Below are 21466 nucleotides of genomic sequence, written 5' to 3'. Positions count from 1 at the left end.
CCCAGCATTGTCCCACCCACACAACCATCTGATTGGTTACACACAGAGCGGTAACAGCCAATCAGCAGTGCGTATTCAGAGCGCATTTAGTCAGTGCTCGTGATGAGCAGGTAAGCATCAGGCAGCGGACTCTCCCCAAATGATAAACACCTCCCAGTCAACCACTAGTAACATCACTATGAGCCCGTTGACCTTCTAGAAATATAAACGCAGCTCAGCTCGCTCGCAGTCCTGGCTTGAGGTGAAGGCTAATTAGCTTTTAGCGTAACGTTAGCTCATTTTGCGGCGTGTGTGTGTTACGGACAGCAAAGCCCTGCCTGTCTGTTATTTCACTTTACCTTTTTCTGTGTTGATTGAGCTGTGTTGAAGCAGCAAAAAAGGTTAAAAAAGTTAAATGAAGAGTTTCTGTCTCTGATAGTTGATATAATAATGTAACTGCATCATTAAGCCTACATGAACTCCATGGTGTTCAGGGATGAATAGTCTCTCCTATTGCTATTGTACTATTTTTTCAGCTATAGTTACATTAATCATTAGTAATGCAGCAGCCTAGTTTTGAATGGCAGGGTCCCTGGTATCACATGATGATAAAAATATAACATTTACATAATAAAAATCAACTACAGGCTTCCCAGATGCTGTAATAAATTAAGCATGATGAGTTGACTTGAAACTGTTTAATGTTGCACTTTTTATATGTAGAAGAAAAGTTTGTCATTTTATTTAATCTGAGCAACAACTTGAGGCAGTTTAATGTTGATTAACGTGGGCAGAATTATTATAGTGTTCCCAATGTTAAAAGGATAAAGCCATTGTTTACAAATTTGGTAAATAACCAAAAAATGTATATTTTGTTGTTTTCTTACTGTACCGAAAATGAACCGAACCGTGACCTCTAAATCGAGGTACGTACCGAACCGAAATTTTTGTGTACCGTTACACCCCTAATTACAATGCATAAGAACAGTGGTTCTTCAAAGTACCACCATAATGACCAACATTAAAATAAAGTACTGCAGTAGGTCTAAGTATTCAATAAAAACAAGGCATAGGTTTTATTTAACAAGTATAATTAATATTTTTGGTAACAGTAACATTACACACAGTTTTAACAGTAACACTGTGTTTGAATATAGGAAAATAAAACTACTCTAATCAAGCGATTTTTTGGCGTACCACTAGATGGAGCCTGCGTACCACACAGTTTGACAATCACTTGTAATAATAATAATAATAGTGCTCCAGTGTTTGCCTGACAGTTTAATTATAACTTTAGGTGTGCCTAATGTTACGGCCAGTGAGTCGTACCTGGCTCCAGCGGGGCTGCCACTTTTGCTGGCGTTCAGCTCCATGTCTCGGACATCTCGCTCGGTGAGCCGAGCCAGTCGGACGTTCGCCAGCCACAGCAGAGGACTGTGGGTACGCGCCGCTCCGAAGACAAAGAGCAGCTGCTGACAGAAGACCCAGGACTGCCAAGCGGAGTTGACATACGGGTAAGCTGCCACCGCCGCCCGGTACAGCCTCTGGCTCCTGCTCTGTGCCAGCCGTATGGAGAAGTCTTCCTCTTCCCTTTGGCGCGCACACCTGGCCTCCAGCTTGGCCCGCAGATAAGGCACCAGGCAGAGGAGGAGAAGAGACCTCCAGCGGGTCTTTCTTGGGAGCCCCAGGCGAACAGGGAGGCCCCGCCCTCCTGTAACCCTTTTCAGTCCGTAGAAGTTCTCAGAGAAGGAGGCGCTGCAGTGAAACAGAAGTGGTTCTGCAGGAGGACGTCCAGCAGCAGGTAGAACTCATCAAAGCGCCGCCACAGGAAACCAAAGCAAGAAGGGTTGGACTCTGCCAGAACCTGAGGTCATAAATAGAGATGTCCGATAATGGTCTTTTTGCCGATATCCGATATTGTCCAACTCTTAATTACAGATACCGATATCAACCGATACCGATATATACAGTCGTGGAATTAACACATTATTATGCCTACTTTTGTTGTGATGCCCCGCTGGATGCATTAAACAATGTAACAAGGTTTTCCAAAATAAGAGAACAACTTCAACTCAAGTTATGGAAAAAAGTGCCAACATGGCACTGCCATATTTATTATTGAAGTCACAAAGTGCATTAGGGATGATATTTGATAAAAAATTATCGAGTTCGAGCCTATTATCAAATCCTCTTATCGAACTGATTCCTTATCGATTCTCTTATCAAGTCCATAAAAATGGGGTCCCACAGTACATTTTTGGGGTCCCACTTTTTTGTAAGCGTTTTGAAAATAAATGACAAATGTATGCATTATCCTGTTATATCTCACATTCTATATTGTGTTTTGGAAAAAGGTTGTCATAAACGTTATTTAATTCATTAAAAAAAAAAAAATACAAAAGAAACCAAATGTGTATACATACGTAAATATATTCAGTTATAAACATTCATTCACTTTCTTCTTTCCTTCATGGATCTAAACTTTACCGCTGCTGGTAGTTTTTTCTGTGTTTTTGTTGAATAAGTTGTAGGTGTATTTATTTCAGTATAAAAGTGTAAAAAGTGTTTTGCTTGGGTCATGAAATGATGATAATGGTGTGCCAGGGCATACATACATTTTATATTGAACGCTTCAATCTCTGGAGTCTACATCAACTTCACATCTATCCCTCATTTCTAAATGTTTTAGGTTTTTTTTACGTAGTTTTTTTGTTTGTTTGTTTTCTGCCCTTTTTTGTCAAACAAAACTATGTTTTTAATGGAAAACACACAAAAAATGCAAAATCTTCCACCAAAAATATTTTTCAAAGTGGAATATTTGATGTGATTGGATAGGTCAATAATTCATAGTAACATTGATTTTGATTCAAAATTATGTTTTGAGCAATGACAGTTTGAAAGAAAAAAAAACAGCTTTGTTTTATTAGTCAACATTGCAACTTTTTCTAAATTACATTTAACCTTTAAGCTTTTTTATTTCACTTTTGTTATGTTTTTGTTTATTTGAATAGTATTTTTAGAATGTGCCGTGGGCCTTTAAAACATTAGCTGTGGGCCGCAAATGGCCTCCGGGGCACACTTTTGACACCCCTGCTATAGATAATAAAACATTAAATCTGATAAATCTATGGATAAAAAGCAGAGCCTGGCGACGCATGCGCGTTTATCATAACTCTCTCTCTCTCTGTCTCTGCCCCTCCCTCACCAATGCTGCTGCGTGCGCACACCTTCACAATTTGTTTTGTTTTCAACCCCTTCTTAACCCTGAACGTACATTGAAAATACACGCAACCCTGACTCAAAATGCCGGACATTTGAGGCATTTAAGAAACTCCGCCTGGACAGCCCCGCAAAAGAGGACATGTCCGGGGAAAAGAGGACGTATGGTCAGTCTAATTTACGAGATCTCATGAATCCGCGCATATTCACGTGATTAGGGAGGTAGAAATAAAGCGAATGAGAAAACGTTTGTTATGTCCTTCAAGAGAAGCAAAAGCAAATCAACTCGGTCCTGCCTTGATAACAAGCAACAACACAACAGTAACATCATCCCTGGCCAGCGTGTCACACAACAAGTCTTCTGCTTTCCCGGTCTCCGTATCGGCTGATATTTGACACAGACCCCCATAAGCCCACTGAAATAACTGTACATTATTCTTTAGTTATTATTCATAATGTCCTCATCCATTTGTGGCAACGAGATGAAATTACGTCTGAAAACCTTTGATAAGTTGACTTCATGCCCGTCGCCGCCCATTAAGACCTTTCAAAGTATAAAATACGAGTATTTTATTTTGAAATTAAACCCGGATACTTTATTTTGTGTTTGTGGATGACTTCCTGTCCAACGAGAGGGACAAGCGGTAGAAAATGGATGGATGGATGAACGGATTTGATGCGGCATCCAGCAAAAATAGAAGCTCCGGTAATATTTAGCGCAGGAATGTGGAACGGCAACGGCAAGTTGGTGACGGTCCACGGGCGGTGGAAATGGACACAAAAAAACGGAAAGAGTCTCCCGGCGCAAGTGCGGAAAATGAACTATATTTGTTACAAGTATTAATATATTTGTATTATTAGTACACTGCACACAGGAGGACTTTAAGGGCAAAAACTAAATGATTTCAATGAGTAGTGGATAGTGGTTTTTGCTTTTCTTTCGTCATTGAGTACTATTGACTTTGTTTTGATCAAACAAATGTATGTAATAAAATAAAATGAACTACCGTATTTTTACGAGTATAAGTCGCACCGGCCGAAAATGCATAATAAAGAAGGGAAAAAACATATATAAGTCTCACTTGAGTATAAGTCGCATTTTTGGGGGAAATGTATTTGATAAAAGCCAACACCAAGAATAGACATTTGAAAGGCAATTTAAAATAAATAAAGAATAGTGAACAACAGGCTGAATAAGTGTACGTTATATGAGGCATAAATAACCAACTGAGAACGTGCCTGGTATGTTAACGTAACATATTATGGTAAGAGTCATTCAAATAACTATAACATATAGAACATGCTATACGTTTACCAAACAATCTGTCACTCCTAATCGCTAAATCCCATGAAATCTTATACGTCTAGTCTCTTACGTGAATGAGCTAAATAATATTACTTGATATTTTACGCTAATGTGTTAATAATTTCACACATAAGTCGCTCCTGAGTATAAGTCGCACCTGTAATCTTTAAGTGAATTAAAAGGGTACTTAAATACACATGAAGTAGTACGTATAATCTTTGAATTAAGGTTATTGATAGGCAATTAATGGGATAGTTAAGACTGTAATTTTAAAACGTGATATGCAAATTGAACTAACCGAGAGGATATGAAAACGATGGGTGTACATGTTTTGAGTTCCAAATTCTGGAGGAAAAAACCTCAACAAAACGTAAAACCATTCAGACGGACTTGGGTGGTAGCCACGGTTGTGCTAGGTCAAGCGAGGGTGGAAAGGATGTGCAGCCGGGGGACTGCCAATCTGAACAAGACAAGCTCCAAAGTTGTAGCCAGAACATGCTCACAAAAAATACAGGTGTGACAGCAGGACGAACAGCAGGATACAAACAGACCCCTGCTGGACATAAATGTCAACGGACAATGTTCAACACAATCTTTGAAGCATTCCTTTGTGGTCAACCTGCACACACCTTGTAATGACCTGCTTACGAACTGTGCCCTGACAATTCAATACTGCACAGAAGGAACTTCCTGATGTTGCCTGACAGCACGACATCAGCGGACAACTAATAGGGACGCCTCCCAGGAACGAATGGAAGACGGGGACTGCTCCAACTGTCCTAGCACTTGCTGACTGAGGTGCGTCCGTGTGTCCTGCCACCCAAACCGCCAAAGTGTATGATCACCAATTGGACGACTCATAATAGGAGCCTTTTGACTCTTATATATGGTGGGACTCAAGGTATGGCCGCTCATGTGAACTATCCTTACAACAATTAGAATGGTATAAGATGGACAACTAATGACCCACATTGTTCCTTTGCTCTCTGTATTTGCGTATTGAACCGATACGCAAATACCACATTTTCAATTATTTCGGTTGTCTGTTAAAAACTTTGATAGAAAAAACTATTGGTTGCAATTTGGACATTTCTGCTGTAGGCTACAAAGAGCTAGCAGCTACACAACAGCTGAGCTAAAATAAAATTTAAGCATATCAAAAAATTATAGTTGCTTATTACATACACAAAGTCGCAGAGAGACAGAAGTCTGTAGAAAGTATTCAGTAACAAACGTGTCCGCATTATTAAACTTTCTACCACAGGAAACATACTGAACAAATACAGCAGTTACTGTCAGACTCTAATCCGGATTACCTTGTCTATCAGAGACATGGTTAAAACCCACAACACCTTTCGTTCTAATTAATGTCCCGGGGGACAAGATTACAGAAAAGACAGATCGAGTGACAAAGGGGGGAGGAATTATGATTTATGAAAGGGAAAACATTAAAAGTAGATCAATTTGAGAATGTTGAAATTAAAATCACATTTTCCTCAGAAATGTATTTCAAGGTAATTGTAGTATACCGACCGACCACAGCTAAAGACATTTTTCTTGATTCATTTTCAGACATCCTCAAACAGCATAGTATGAAAGAAGTAACGTCATGGGGGACGTTAATCTGGACTGGTTAAATAAAACACGTAGAAAGAAACTTAAGGATATTATAAACGGCTTCTATATGATACAAATGATAAGCAGCCCTACTAGAATTACAATTGGATGACAAAAAGCAAAGAGAACATCTGTAAATACACGAATACAAAATCAAAAAGAAGAGTGCTAAAATAAAAATACCATTGGATTAATAAAACAATTTGGATTCTAATAAAGACATCGGGACTCAGCTCTCAAAAGAGCAATTATAACAGGTCTAAATACAGATCGTATGTTTTAAAAGTTTGGAAGAACAAAGTTACAATGTTTATGCGGAAGTCTAAGGCTGACTTTCATTTAGAATTAATCAAAGCTGCAAAAGGGAACAATAGAGAGTTATGGAAAACCAGATACAAACTTACGGGAAGAGAGCAAACAAGAAACAACACTATAACATTAAATATCAATGGCGCTACTATCGCAGACAGTCTGGACATAAGTAATAATTTTAATGAACATTTCATCAGTCTGTACAAACCCTGAATAAAAATCCCTCAAAATCAGTGCAAATAATTGTCATTTATTCAGGATGGACTCATTTTAGAAGTAACAAATGAAACAAAGTTAAACAAAATCTTCACTGCATTATCAGACTCACGATCTAGAGATATATATACACGGGTTGGACACTATCTTCCTAAAAACATATAAGGATTGTATTATTGCTCGTATAACAACGATTGATAAATAAATCAATAACGGAAAACACTTTCCCTACCACGTCGAGAAACTGCTACTATGATTAAATCCATAAAGCAGGAAATAAAGAAGACCAGAACATGTACAGACCAATTAGCCTTCTCCCCGTTATAACAAAAGGAATAGAAAATTTGAAAAAAAAAAAAAAAAAAAGTGGCTTTGGAGCAATCAAGGCTGCTCACACGGTCACTAAGAGGGGCATTATGTTGACACATCAATTTAATGAGTATTATATTTATCCATGAGAGCATTTTTGTTGTAAATTTTGAGGTATGGCTGTTAAAATCTTGGTTGTTGTTATGAATGATGACAGATGTGAACAAGAGCATGTATTGTCTTTGTGTGATGATGTCAATAAGGTGTCGTTGTATTGTATGTTAAGAATGTGTCCATGAAGGGGCATTTTAGGATTCCTCTTAATCTGATTACATGCTACAGTATGATTATTTTTTATTAATTATTGATTATTATGAATGTATATATTTATTATGATTAATTAGTGTCATAATTTTATTGCTTGATTTGTGGATCCCCTTAATTTAGGTAGCCAGGGACTACAGATGGAAAGTAGCTATTTAGATATAATCTAGTACAGAACATATCTGTTTCTGAACTTAATGTTTCTGTGCATTGTCCCATCATAGATAGACTAAATTAAATACAACTATTTAGTGAATTATTGAGGCCACAATAATTCACTAGGTGTTGTAAAATATCAAAGTACTATTGCAAAAGCGAACAGTGACCTCAAACATGACCTGTCCTCCGCCTCTGTTCTTGCTGCACTTGACTATCAGCTGCCTTTTCTTTTTCTTGGATGTTTCTGAAACTACTAATACTACTACTACTATTACTATTACTACGACTAACACTGTCCCTGTGAGAGGGACAGAGGGGGGAGGTGAGTTTGGATTGGGTCAAGTTTGAGCGTGTTGAGGTTTTATTTAATCGATATGATCAATCCGGTACAAGGATAAAGGAACGTAATGATTTAGATTGACAATTGCAGTGGTTGGCGAAAGCAACCCCAACCTCAAAGGAGGGTGCCAATTCAGTAATTAAATATTTTGTGAATGATCTAATATCCCGACATGGTTTCCCCAAAAAGATTAGGTCAAACAACGGCACCTATTTTAAGAAAACAGGTTAATCTTCTTCAGTCACAAGATCAGCACTTCTCAGGACCAGCAGCTTCCTAGGAAGGTGGAAAGACCATGAGACCAAAATGGTAAGTTTGCAAAATGTAGAATTTGTGTGCCAGTTCCTCTGTGCAGATTTGAGGATGAAAGCAGCCACTCCAGATTCCCTTGCACTCGCTAAGAGGGGCACGGTCAAAGCCGATCCAGGACCAACACCCGATACCTGACTGGAAGGAACCGAGAGGAAAGACAACACCTTGCCAGCGATGACGAGAACAACTAAGGTTGCCAGCCAATGTGTCCACCGGGACTCCAGCAGCTGTGGAAAGAAGTGTCGGGAGTGCCGAAGCAGCGAGGGCCTGGACCAAAGCCCCACGCCCCATACTCTGCCCCAGCCTTCCCCAAAGCCCCCACAGCTCCAACTCTACCTGAGTTTTCCCCAATTTCGGCCAGCACGCACATGCCACTGAACAGTCTGCCCAATGGACTGAACCACACCCCAAAGAGAGACAGACTGTTTGAGTGGATCTCTTTCTTCACCAAGGCAGCCAAAAGCCCAACGAGGTGTCGGCAGGCCACCAGCCTGAGGCACCACCGAGCCATCTACACGAGCACTAATCGAACATGGACTCATACGAAATTCAGTTGTGTGTTCAAAATCAATTGATAATTAACAATATTGGTAACTACATTCATTGCAAATGCCGGGAAAAATATTTTTGCAAATGTCTTACAGTCATAAGTCTATATACATTCATCTATTTACCGTAATTTCTGGACTATAAGCCGCACCTGACTATAAGCCGCACCAGCTAAATTTAGGGGAAAATACAGATTGCTCCATATATAAGCCGCACCCGACTATAAGCCGCGGGGTTTTGATGTGTAATTACCGTAGTATATAGGGGTTCCTGCTACCATGGAGGGGATTGTCGGGACAGAGATGACTGTTTGGGAACGCAAAGCGTCCCATTTATTAACAATAAATCTTTCAATCATTCAATCAAACTTTCACATCTTTGACATGGCGAACAGCATTCGTGCAGAGTACAAATAATACAACGGTGCAAAGTAATACAAAGTGCTCGCCTGTACGTTATCAAAATAACCAGCCTACCGGTATATGAAAAGTCAGTCTTTAATCATTGTTTCATCGTCTTCCTCCTGCGTACTAAAACCACCGAAATCCTCTTCGTCGGTGTCAGAGAAGAACAGGCCGTATATAAGCCGCACCCTTGTATAAGCCGCAGGGACCAGAACGAGGGGAAAAAGTAGCGGCTTATAGTCCGGAAATTACGGTATGTTCAATGATGTCCATGATCAAAGTATTTGTTATCCCCTTACTAAATCAAAGGGTAGGCCACTAATTGTGTTCTGTGAGATGGTTTTACTGCAGGCTGGTAACAGCGATCGCTCTGAAGGAGGGTCATAGACGGAATTTTTGCCTCGTATAAAAACATTGAGGTTTTTGCCTCTATCTGCGGTAGAGATTTAAGTTAGTGGTATATATCAGAAATTGTTTTGGTCCAGGGTCTTAAGACCCTGGAAGGCGGGTATGTAGTAGAATTTCTGACCTTTTGACCTATATTTCTTGTCTTTTAAGAATGTCCGCTCATTTTCAATACTCTTGTATTTTTGTGCCATTGAATGGACCAGTTGTGGGACAAAAGTGAATATTAAGTCGTGCCAACCTGTCTATAGAATGTGTTGACTGTCTACAGAATTCGAGTTGTTATGGAACAGATAGGAAAAGCAAAACAAGACATTGACGCATTTGATAAGGAACGATGACGCACAACAGACATATAAAAAATGGGAGAAGACCAGAACTCGGGGGTGATTTTGGCTTGTGTGTGTCTTGTTGGCTCCGGAGTAACTTGTGGTTTGTCTGCACGACCAACTTAATTCAACCTGCACTTCTGATAATGGGTAAATAAATTTGTTGTACTAAACTACTTTTGTTGCCTGCTTAAGCTTCGGACAATCCACTACACACCCCCGGCCAAACTATGGAAAAAACTGTGACTTATAGTCCGAAAAATATGATAGTTTAAATATTGTGTTGATAGTGTTACACTTGAAATTAGGGCTGGGAGATATATCGATATACTCGATATATCGCAGGTTTGTCTCTGTGCGATATAGAAAATAACTATATTGTGATATTTGAGTATACGTTCTCACGCAGTTGCTTTCAGCTGCGGGCATTACACTACAGGCTCTTCTCACTCTTTGTTGTCTCTCCAAGCGCACCTTCTTACATACGTCACATAAGTATACGCCCTCGCGGAGCAGAGAGGTAGCGGCATGGGTAACGTTAGCTGCGGTGCGAGTGGTAATACGAGAAAAAGAAGGTGCGAATCTGGTAACAAATGAAAAAATTCCCAAGAAACACAGCAGGGGGTCCATCGTCTGGCGGTGGTTTGGCATCAAGCGGGAAGATGTCGAACAGACAACCGTAATTTGTCAAGTGTGGGGCAAAAGCGTTGCTACAAAAAGTAGCATTACTGCTAATATGTAGCATCATTTGAAAAGTCACCTGCTAGAGAATGAAGAGTGCTTACTCCGCATGTCAACATCTCCGTTCGGTGCCACACCCACAAAATGCCAAGGCAACCATTTCCACATCAACACCGTATGAAAAAAATAGTCACCAACATAAGGAGATAACGTCCGCAGGAACCTACCACATAGCGAAGGACATACACTATTTGATTTCCTATTATGCAGCTCATTTTTATTTGACAGTTATTGAAATATCTTGTGTGACATCATGCACAAAAGTGCACTTTATTTGTTTTTAACTATTGTAGTGGCGTTCTGTACAAAAAGTGCACTTTAATGTAGTGTTGTTTTGATACGTCATCTTAGTGACATCATGCACAAAAGTGCACTAATAGCTTGTTTTAAAATGTCTCTGACAATCTTGCACTTTCTGTTTTGAAATGACATGAATGTTTGTGCCACTGCTTAATAACTGTTTAATAAATACACTTTTGGTCAATTGACTTAGTTGTGATTTCCCTCTCTGCATGAAAGTTAAAAAGTAGCATACACTACCGTTCAAAAGTTTGGGGTCACCCAAACAATTTTGTGGAATAGCCTTCATTTCTAAGAACAAGAATAGACTGTCGAGTTTCAGATGAAAGTTCTCTTTTTCTGGCCATTTTGAGCGTTTAATTGACCCCACAAATGTGATGCTCCAGAAACTCAATCTGCTCAAAGGAAGGTCAGTTTTGTAGCTTCTGTAACGAGCTAAACTGTTTTCAGATGTGTGAACATGATTACACAAGGGTTTTCTAATCATCAATTAGCCTTCTGAGCCAATGAGCAAACACATTGTACCATTAGAACACTGGAGTGATAGTTGCTGGAAATGGGCCTCTATACACTTATGTAGATATTGCACCAAAAACCAGACATTTGCAGCTAGAATAGTCATTTACCACATTAGCAATGTATAGAGTGTATTTCTTTAAAGTTAAGACTAGTTTAAAGTTATCTTCATTGAAAAGTACAGTGCTTTTCCTTAAAAAATGAGGACATTTCAATGTGACCCCAAACTTTTGAACGGTAGCATATATTAATGCAGTATGAAGAAGAATGTTTTAATGTAGACACATAGAATCATCATACTGCTGTGATTATTTGCATCAAGTGTTCCTTCAAGGCTAAGGCAAGATATGGAGATATATATCGTGTATAGTGACTTGGCCTACAATAAGGCTGAAACGACGCGTCGACGTAGTCGACGTCATCGGTTACGTAAATACGTCGACGCCGTTTTTGTGCGTCGACGCGTCGCATATTTACGTCACACTACCGTCATGGCGGAGCGCAAAGCAGACTGTGCGAGCGAGGGGAAAAACGCACGCCAAAAGTCGTCAAAAGTGTGGGAGTATTTCAATACACAGCCTAATAATGTTGTTGTATGCACACTGTGTCGAGCGGAAATGGCCTATCATAGCAGCACAACGGCTATGAACGAACATTTGAAAAGAAAACCATCAACTAGTCAATCGTCCGCGCGAGTATACGTTGTCATCATTACACAAAAACATGAATGTGTCATTTGTATCTGCTAGGGGTGTAACGGTATGTGTTTTGTATTGAACCGTTTCGGTACGGGGCTTTCGGTTTGGTACGGGGGTGTACCGAACGAGTTTCTAAGCTAAAGCTAACTTTAGCTGCTAAATCTTAACAAGTTGCTTTGCTCCTCTGCCTCTGTCTCAGCACGCAGCATTGTCCCACCCATACAACCATCTGATTGGTACACACGCAGCATTGTCCCACCCACACAACCATCTGATTGGTACACACGAAGCATTATCAGCCAATCAGCAGTGCGTATTCATAGCGCATGTAGTCAGCGCTTCAGCGTGGAGCAGATAGGTGTTTAGCAGGTGAGCATCAGGCAGCGGACTCTCCCCAAATGATAATAAACACCTCCCAGTCAACTACTAGTAACATCACTATGAGCCCGTTGACCTACTAGAAACTTAAACTGCAGCTCAGCTCGCTCGCAGTCCTGGTTTGAGGGGAAGGCTAATTACCTCTCAGTTCCAGCCACATCGACCCCTTCTGAGCGCCTATTTTCAGCTGCTGGGAATATTGTAAACAAGAAAAGAAGCAGAGCATGTAGACATGCTAACCTTTCTTCATTACAACTGTTAGTCACTCACTGGAATGAGTAGAATTGGTTATTGTGTACTGTGTTGGACTGGATGTTTATTTTGCACATTTTAAAAGCAATACTTAATGTTTACAGTGCTCCAGAATATTTAGATTGGCACTTTTTTGTATTGGATGTTTATCTTTATTTTTGCACATTTTAGCAAATAAGCAATACTTTCACTTTTGTTGAAATCTTTACACTGTTGTTACATAATATTTTGTTTTGCACTTTTTTGTATTGGATGTTTATCTTTATTTTTGCACATTTTAGCAAATAAGCAATACTTTCCCTTTTGTTGAAATGTTTACACTGTTACACAATATTTCGTTTTGCACTTTTTTGTATTGGATGTTTATCTTTATTTTTGCACATTTTAAAGCAAAATAAGCAATACTTTTACTTTTGAAATGCTTATACTATTGCAGAATATTAAGATTTGCACTGGATGTTTACTTTTATATTTGCACATTAAAAAGCAAATAAGCTACTTTTAAATTTGTTGTATGTTAAAAGTTTTAAATGTTTACATTGTTACAGAATATTTTGTCATGTTGTTGTCAATGTTGACTGAGTGGCCATACTTTTTTTTTTGTAAATAAAAGCCATGCCTTTTGAAAAAACTGGCCTACTTTTATTTTTTCATCTTCATTTTAAATAAAATAAAATAAAAAATAATCGGTAAAAGGAAAAATAATCTATAGATGAATCGAAAAAAATAATCTATAGATTAAACGATTAATCGAAAAAATAATCTATAGATTAATCGATAGAAAAATAATCGTTAGCTGCAGCCTTAGCCTACAAATATCGAGATATTAAAAAAAGGCCATATCGCCCAGCCCTACTTGAAATATAAATGTACAGTTATTACATGTGATCGTGTCGGCCTATTTCACTCATGAATGATTGGTATCAGAATCGGCAGAACAGAAACCGGATCGGAACATCCCTATCTCTAAGACAAACAACAAAATATGTGTAAATGATTTTTATGACGTTTTTAAAAAATAAAGTGAAACTTTTGTTGGAGTGTACTCGTGTGTAAATCAACTTTATAAGATTCTTATTTAAGTAAAATGATTGATATTTATGTACTGGTTGAAACCTGTGAGAAATTCAGAGTACCATATTTTTCGGACTATAAAGAGCACTTGACGGTGCACCTTATAACTTACCAACTTTATTTTGCACACGGTGTAATGATATGTGTGACAAGTAGATGGCAGTCATACATAAGAGATTTGTGTGGACTGCAGGTTGACGCCTGTTCAAAAAAATTACGCTAGCAAGTACCGGTTAGCAAGAAAGACCAAAACTTTGATGTTTCATTGAGACTATAGAACATTGCACGTGGCGCTCAAAAATCTGTCAAAATGTTCTAGTTCGACTTTGGTAAGCTACAAAACTTAGACTTGTTGTGGAGCATTCACCCTCCCTTGTTGCCTTTTCTAATACAAAGTAGTGTATAGTTCCAACTTAAATCGGTCAGTAGACTCACTATGGAAGCGCTAAAAACTACAACAAAGATGACGGGGATAAGACGTGGAGGCACGTGAATTAGACCTGGCATCCTGAAGAGACTGTCAGAAAGCGGCTGGAAGATGGTCTGTAAAACATCATCTAAGCAACATTTTGACCAACAAACCAGCATTACATGTTACGTAGACTACAAGGAAGTGTTATATCATAATATGACCCCTTTAAAAGCGCCTTGTAATCCAGTGCACCTTATGGTCCGAAAAATACTAAATATTTATGACACCGCCTCTTAAAAGAATCGTAATTGAGAAACGTTGGGAACCAGAATCGAAAGGGGATTCGTCTAAATTCAAACACTGCCACAAACCTAATTAGTAGCACAGAGGGGGCTCACCTTGACAGCATGTCTCAGTGCTGGTTTCACTGTCTCCATCAGAGACTCTTGAGCCAAGACCTCAAAGATGGACGGCTGCTCCCTCACACTGCCGGAGGTGAGGTGAGCTCCGGCCTCAGCCATGACTGCTGCTGACCTACCGCACACAAATCACAATCAGAATCAGAAATACTTTATTAATCCCCGAGGGGAAATAAAAAATGTTCAGCACAATCCCATTCAAGATCAGACAAACATTACAGGGAGATCGAACAGGCTCAAACATTACAGGGAGACAGAACAGGATCGCTGTTATATTATACCAGGGGTGCTCACACTTTTTCTGCAGGCGAGCTACTTTTCAATTGATCAAGACGCGGGGATCTACCTCATTCATATATATAACTTATATTTACTTATTTATTAAATATATGTTTTTGTTAACAAGTTAAAGGTGTTTAATGATAATGCAAGCATGTTTAACACATATAGTTAATATTGTTAACATTTTAAAGGTGTTTAAAGATAATGCAAGCATGTTTAACACATATAGTTAATATTGTTAACAAGTTAAAGGTGTTTAAAGATAATGCAAGCATGTTTAACACATATAGTTAATATTGTTAACAAGTTAAAGGTGTTTAAAGTTAATGCAAGCATGTTTAACACATATAGATTCCTTTCTTTCATGAAGACAAGAATATAAGTTGGTGTATTACCTGATTCTGATGACTTTCTTTGATTGGAATCAGATAATGGTGCTGATAACGTCCTCATTTTCAAAAGGAGGAGAAAAAAAGTCCTCCTTTCTGTCCAATACCACATGAAAGTGGTTGGTTTTTGGCATCTTATTTGTCCAGCTTCCGTAGTCCTTTGTATAAACTTTACAAGAAATACATTGGCGTCGAACTCCATAGCTTGCTAGCTTGTGCACGCCAGCTTTCTGAGACTCTTATGTTGTTAGCGCAGGCAGGATGAAGCAGCGCTTTTATTGTGCAACTGTGCAGTCGGTCTTTGGAGTTTTGACGACAGGTACGGCGCCAGAGTCTGTTGAAATAAAAAGAGTTTCTCGCCTTCCTGTCGGTAATTTTTTCTTAATAATGAGCGGGCAGCAGCCAGCGTCATCTCAGAAGACCCTCGAGGTGCCGTGAATGTCAATCAAGTGACAAAAGTGACGTCATAGTGAAGATTTATGATCGCTCATTTTTAGGACTATTTTTTTAATGCCTGGCTGGGGATCGACTGACACACCCACCGCGATCGACCGGTAGATCGCGGTCGACGTAATGAGCACCCCTGCTACAGTCTATCATTCATCCATCCATTTTCTACCGCTTGTCCCGTTCGGGGTGGCGGGGGGGTGCTGGAGCCTATCTCAGCTGCATTCGGGCGGAAGGCAGAGTTCACCCTGGACAAGTCGCCACCTCATCGCAGGGCCAACACAGACAGACCGACATCATAAAGTCTATGATACCATGCTGAATATAAACCTCATGCATTAACAAGGAAGAGGAAAAAAAAGGTTTTGACTTAAAATCCAAATATTTATAGGCATGTGTGCCCAACCACCACAATACCATCAATATTTTTTAAGAGGAAAATAACAAAACTAGGTAAAACAGGACTGTGCCAGGGTAGTCATTCAATACAAAAATGCTGCTTTGCCAACGTGGTTTTTAAACGAATATCCAAACTTTTTTTCACAAAGAAAAATTGCATGGCGCCATTTTGATATATTTTGTACATTAAAGATCCTTAAGTAGATTATAAGATACATATGTGTTGTGTAACATGCCTTGTGTTACAAGTGACAAAGCAAATGAGTATCACATCAAATAATTATCTCATTAATAATCGTTTTATTTTTACAATATGCCAAAAAAAATTAAAGCGAGCTGCAGAATGGAATTGACCCCAGAGCAGCACTTTGAGCACACCTGCACTACAATAATATTGTAACTCTATACACCAGTGTTTTTCAACCACTGTGCCGCGGCACACTACAGTCTGGTGTGCCGTGGGAGATGATCTAATTTCACCTATTTGGGTTAAAAATATTTTTTGCAAACCAGTAATTATAGTCTGCAAATAATGATGTGTTGTTGTTGAGTGTCTGTGCTGTCTAGAGCCGTGTAATACTCTTCCATATCAGTAGGTGGCAGCAGGTAGCTAATTGCTTTGTAGATGTCGGAAACAGCGGGAGGCAGCGTACAGGTAAAAAGGTGTCTAATGCTTAAATCAAAAATAAACAAAAGGTGAGTGCCCCTAAGAAAAGGCATTGAAGCTTAGGGAAGGCTATGCAGAACGAAACTAAAACTGAACTGGCTATTAAGTAAACAAAAACAGAATGCTGGACGACAGCAAAGACTTACTGTGGAGCAAAGACGGCGTCCACAATGTACATCCGAACATGACATGACAATCAACAATGTCCCCACAAAGAAGTATAATAACAACTGAAATATTCTTGATGCCTAAAACAAAGTAGATGCGGGAAATATCGCTATGAAACTGCTACAGCAGGGGTGTCAAACTCAAATACAGAGTGGGCCAACATTTTAAACTGAACAAAGCCGCGGGCCAAGGTTGAACAAATTAACCTTTTAATAGGGACCCAAACAAGTTTTGCATTGAATATTGAACAAGCAAGGCTTATATAACTTTATAGTGACATGCAAAATCGAGTTTCAAATAATAATAATAAAAAAATATCAATGGCATATCAAATAAAATGTAAATAAAAATTGAATGCCTCTTTTCTATTTGCAGCCTTCTGAGGTAAATATCAAAATAAACTTTTTCCACCGGCTAATAATAAATTTGAAAATAAATTAACAATGAATGAATCAAACATTCAAGCCTTGAAGTAGCAAGAGAAAGTGCATGAATAAAACGTTAATTATTGCTCAGTTTGCTACACGGGGTTGCTTTAACACTGAATATGGAACAAGCAACGCTTATGTAACTTAATAGTGCAAAATCTACTTTCAAAAAACAAACGAAAAAATATCAATGGTATATTAAATACAATTTCAATAAAAATATTGAATGCCTCTTTTCTATTTGCAGCCTTCTGAGGTAAATATCAACATTAACTTGGTGGGCGGGGGCAGGGTTTGGTGGTAGCGGGGGGTGTATATTGTAGCGTCCCGGAAAAGTTAGTGCTGCAAGGGGTGCTGGGTATTTGTTCTGTTGTGTTTATGTTGTGTGACGGTGCGGATGTTCTTCCGAAATGTGTTTGTCATTCTTGTTTGGTGTGGGTTCACAGTGTGGCGCATATTTGTAACAGTGTTAAAGTTGTTTATATGGCTACCCTCAGTGTGACCTGTATGGCTGTTGACCATGTATGCCTTGCATTCACTTGTGTGTGTGTCAAAGCCGCGCATAATATGCGACTGTGCAGGCACGCTGTTTGTATGGAGGAACAGCGGACGTGACGACAGTTTGTAGAGGACGTTGAAGGCAGTGCCTTTAAAGGCCTACAGAAAGTCACTACTACAGACCACGCAGTCTGATAGTTTATATATCAATGATAAAATCTTAACATTGCAACACATGCCAATACGGCCGGGTTAACTTATAAAGTGCAATTTTAAAATTCCCGGGAAACTTCCGGTTCAAAACGTCGCGGTATGATGACGTATGCGCGTGACGTCACGAGGTCAAGGGTAGTGTTTGGACCCTACGCAAATAGCTGTTTTCTTCGACAAAATTCCACAGTATTCTGGACATCTGTGTTGGTGAATATTTTGTAATTTGTTTAATGGACAATGGAGACTGCAAATAAGAAAGTTGTAGGTGAGATCGGTGTATTAGCGGCTGGCTGCAGCAACACCAACACCAGGAGGTTGTGTTGTGTTTTGAGCTGGAGAGCAGACGCACTACGGTGAGTACAGCTTTGGCTTCCAAACATTTGATCGCTTGCCCGTACGTGCGTGTCGATATGTGCAAGTCACGCACGTAACTTTGTGGAAATATATGTTTCTTGCCGACTCTGATGGCGGCCGGGGTGTCGTCGAAAGCTACAACGCCCGCCGCCGCCCCGTAGCTAACTTAGCTTCTATTTTTTTAGCTTCGCCAAGCTGAAAATTAATAACCGTGTATTTACATGTTCATGGTTTAATAGTATTGTTGATCTTCTGTCTAGCCTTCCAGTCAGGGTTTTTTTAAATTTTGTTTTTATCTGCATTTGAGACTGATGCTATCACGTTAGCTCTGTAGCTAACTTAGCTTCTATTTTTTTTTAGCTTCGCCAAGCTGAAAATGAATAACCGTGTATTTACATGTTCATGGTTTAATAGTATTGTTGATCTTCTGTCTAGCCTTCCAGTCAGGGTTTTTTTTTAATTTTGTTTCTATCTGCATTTTGAGCCTGCTATCACGTTAGCTCTGTAGCTAACATAGCTTCTATTTTTTTTAGCTTCGCCAAGCTGAAAGTTATTAACCGTGTATTTACATGTTCATTTTCAAGAGGATATAGTATCCGAGGTGGTTTAAAATACAAATCTGTGATCCACAATAAAAAAAAGGAGAGAGTGTTGAATCCAATGAGCCAGCTTGTATCTAAGGTACGGTCAGAGCGAAAAAAGATACACGCTGCACTACACTGTAGTCCTTCACTCTAAAGTTCTTCATCCACGAATCTTTCATCCTCGCTCAAATTAATGGGGTAATCGTCGCTTTCTCGCTCCGAATGTCTCTCGCTCCATTGTAAACAACGGGGAATTGTGAGGAATCCTTAGTCTTGTGACGTCACGCTATACTTCCGGTAGGGGCAAGGCTTTTTTTAACCAGCGAGCAAAAGTTGCGAAGTTTATTGTCGATTTTCTCTACTAAATCCTTTCAGCAAAAATATGGCAATATCGCGAAATGATCCAGTATGACACATAGAATGGATCTGCTATTCCCGTTCAAATAATAAAAAAAAAATTTCAGTAGGCCTTTAAGGCACATCCCAATATTGTTGTCCGGGTGGAAATCGGGAGAATGGTTGCCCCGGGAGATTTTCGGGAAGGGCACTGAAATTCGGGAGTCTCCCGGGAAAATCGGGAGGGTTGGCAAGTATGAGTATTAGTGATGAATGCGGGCCAGCTCTAGTGTTAATTTGATATTGCCTCAAGGACCAAATGAAATTACACGGTGGGCCACATTTGGCCCGCGAGCCAGAGTTTGACACCCTTGTGCTACAGGAAAATACCAAAAAAAGAGAGAAAAATCCATTAAAATAGGAGCGCAAGACAAGAACTAAAACACTACACGCAGGAAAACAGCAAAAAAGTCCAAATAAGTCAGGGGGTGATGTGACAGGTGGTGACAGTACACCTACTTTGAGACAAGACCTATATTGATACATGCTTGGTTATGGTTTAAAGTCATATCCAACAATTGCGACAACGACTTTTTACTGTCAACTGAGTTCGTTTTTTAATGATGTCTGCTGGTGGTGTGTCTCCGCATTTTTTCAACGCAAAAAATGTGCCTTGGCTCAAAAAAGGTTGAAAAACACTGCTATACACAACGGGGTCAAAGTTCCAAAAGACAGCAATTTTACACATATATAAAAAAACACAAATTAAATTAAATAAATGCAATGAGGTCAAACTAGGTTGTATGTATCGTGTTTAAAATGAAGGAAGAGTGAGTACCTGAATCTCAGCTAAATGATGAAGTTGCGGCGTCCCCTTCCAGCTTAGTCAACATGACACTTTTTCACCAACATTTCATATCATGGCACTTTAAAAAAAAATAGAAAAAACATAGTTATGTTACATTATCTTCATGTTTGTATAGTTCATTAAACCCTCGTTTCACACGCTGCTAAATCACCTGAACTCACTTCCGCATTGAGCGCCATTTTCTTCCCAACTTTATTTAAAAGGCAGTCTAAAATTGTCGAAACAGTTAACATGAAAAAGAACTGCATCCTTAGAAATTAAAAAAAATATCCATAATTCACGCAGCCCAGGAGACGACATGACATTGTTTATTTCTAAGCCTTAAGGTTAGAGTTTTTACGTCCTCGCGTTACACAACTGTCCCTTCCAGATCCCCGTAGTCGGTTCGATGACATCGACGCTCAACTACATCAACAGCAGGAATTTGGAACGTTTTACCAAATATTAATTAAATAAAACGGTAATGTTGAAACGTTAGGTGAATATACTTTTAGTGATTATCCAACAAGTTACGTCTTCGGGAGAAATAAAACAGAACCCATATATGCATTTATTTTTTATTTTGCTTCTGTTATTGAACACACATAAAAGCATGCACAAATTAAACTATATATATATATATATATGATTATATTTTTATTATATAGATTATGGCATTGTAAGTCTGATTTTTTTGGACAATCAAATCCATACAATAATTACTAGATAACTTAAAATGTTGGTATCGATCTAATACCGAGTAAGTACAGGACCAATATCGCAGATAACGATACTAATGCTGATACCTTTTATTTGAAAATGTTCAATTATTTTTTTTACCTTTGTAAATACGGGACAAAATAAAGCAAATAAGTCATTGTTTTTATTTTTTCTTATTTGTGAACAATTGAAAGCATAGTATGTATATATTATTAATGTTGTAAATACAAATATGTATATATCTAGAAAGGGTGGTCCTAAAAAGGTAGGCATTTTTCGGAGGTCGCAAGAAGGTAACAAATACAAGAATGTGAATGTGTGTGTGTGTTCTTGTATTTGTACCCTTCTTGAGACATCAACCAGGAAAAGTACCTTCCATATGAGGAGGTGTGAACAAGTGATGACATAAATCATGGTCCCAATACGGAAAAATATTGCATCTAATAGAGAATGTCTAATTTGCACCCCTGGTGGTGAAATCTATCAAAATGAGGGTGGTCCCAAAAAGGAGGGATTTTTCAAATGGACTCTGTGTCGGTTTTAAAATTGCTCCCCCTCTGGTCA

The 21466-nt window shown here is 39.0% G+C and overlaps 1 protein-coding gene across 1 annotated transcript in view; it reads right to left on the bottom strand.

Moving 5' to 3' along the window:
- pex12 (peroxisomal biogenesis factor 12) overlaps window positions 1–20604 on the bottom strand; it is a 21403-nt gene extending 799 nt beyond the window's left edge. Inside the window, 5 exon segments of the mRNA XM_062037377.1 lie at window positions 1309–1744; window positions 1747–1843; window positions 14550–14685; window positions 20174–20261; window positions 20365–20604. Coding sequence (XP_061893361.1) covers window positions 1309–1744; window positions 1747–1843; window positions 14550–14672 — 656 coding nt within the window. The 5' untranslated portion in view covers window positions 14673–14685; window positions 20174–20261; window positions 20365–20604.
- Window positions 20605–21466: the final 862 nt, after the last annotated feature.

Source organism: Entelurus aequoreus, linkage group LG25 (genome assembly GCF_033978785.1).
Source record: "Entelurus aequoreus isolate RoL-2023_Sb linkage group LG25, RoL_Eaeq_v1.1, whole genome shotgun sequence".
NCBI classification, from domain to species: Eukaryota; Metazoa; Chordata; class Actinopteri; order Syngnathiformes; family Syngnathidae; genus Entelurus; species Entelurus aequoreus.
This window is presented reverse-complemented; position numbering and strand designations above follow the sequence as displayed.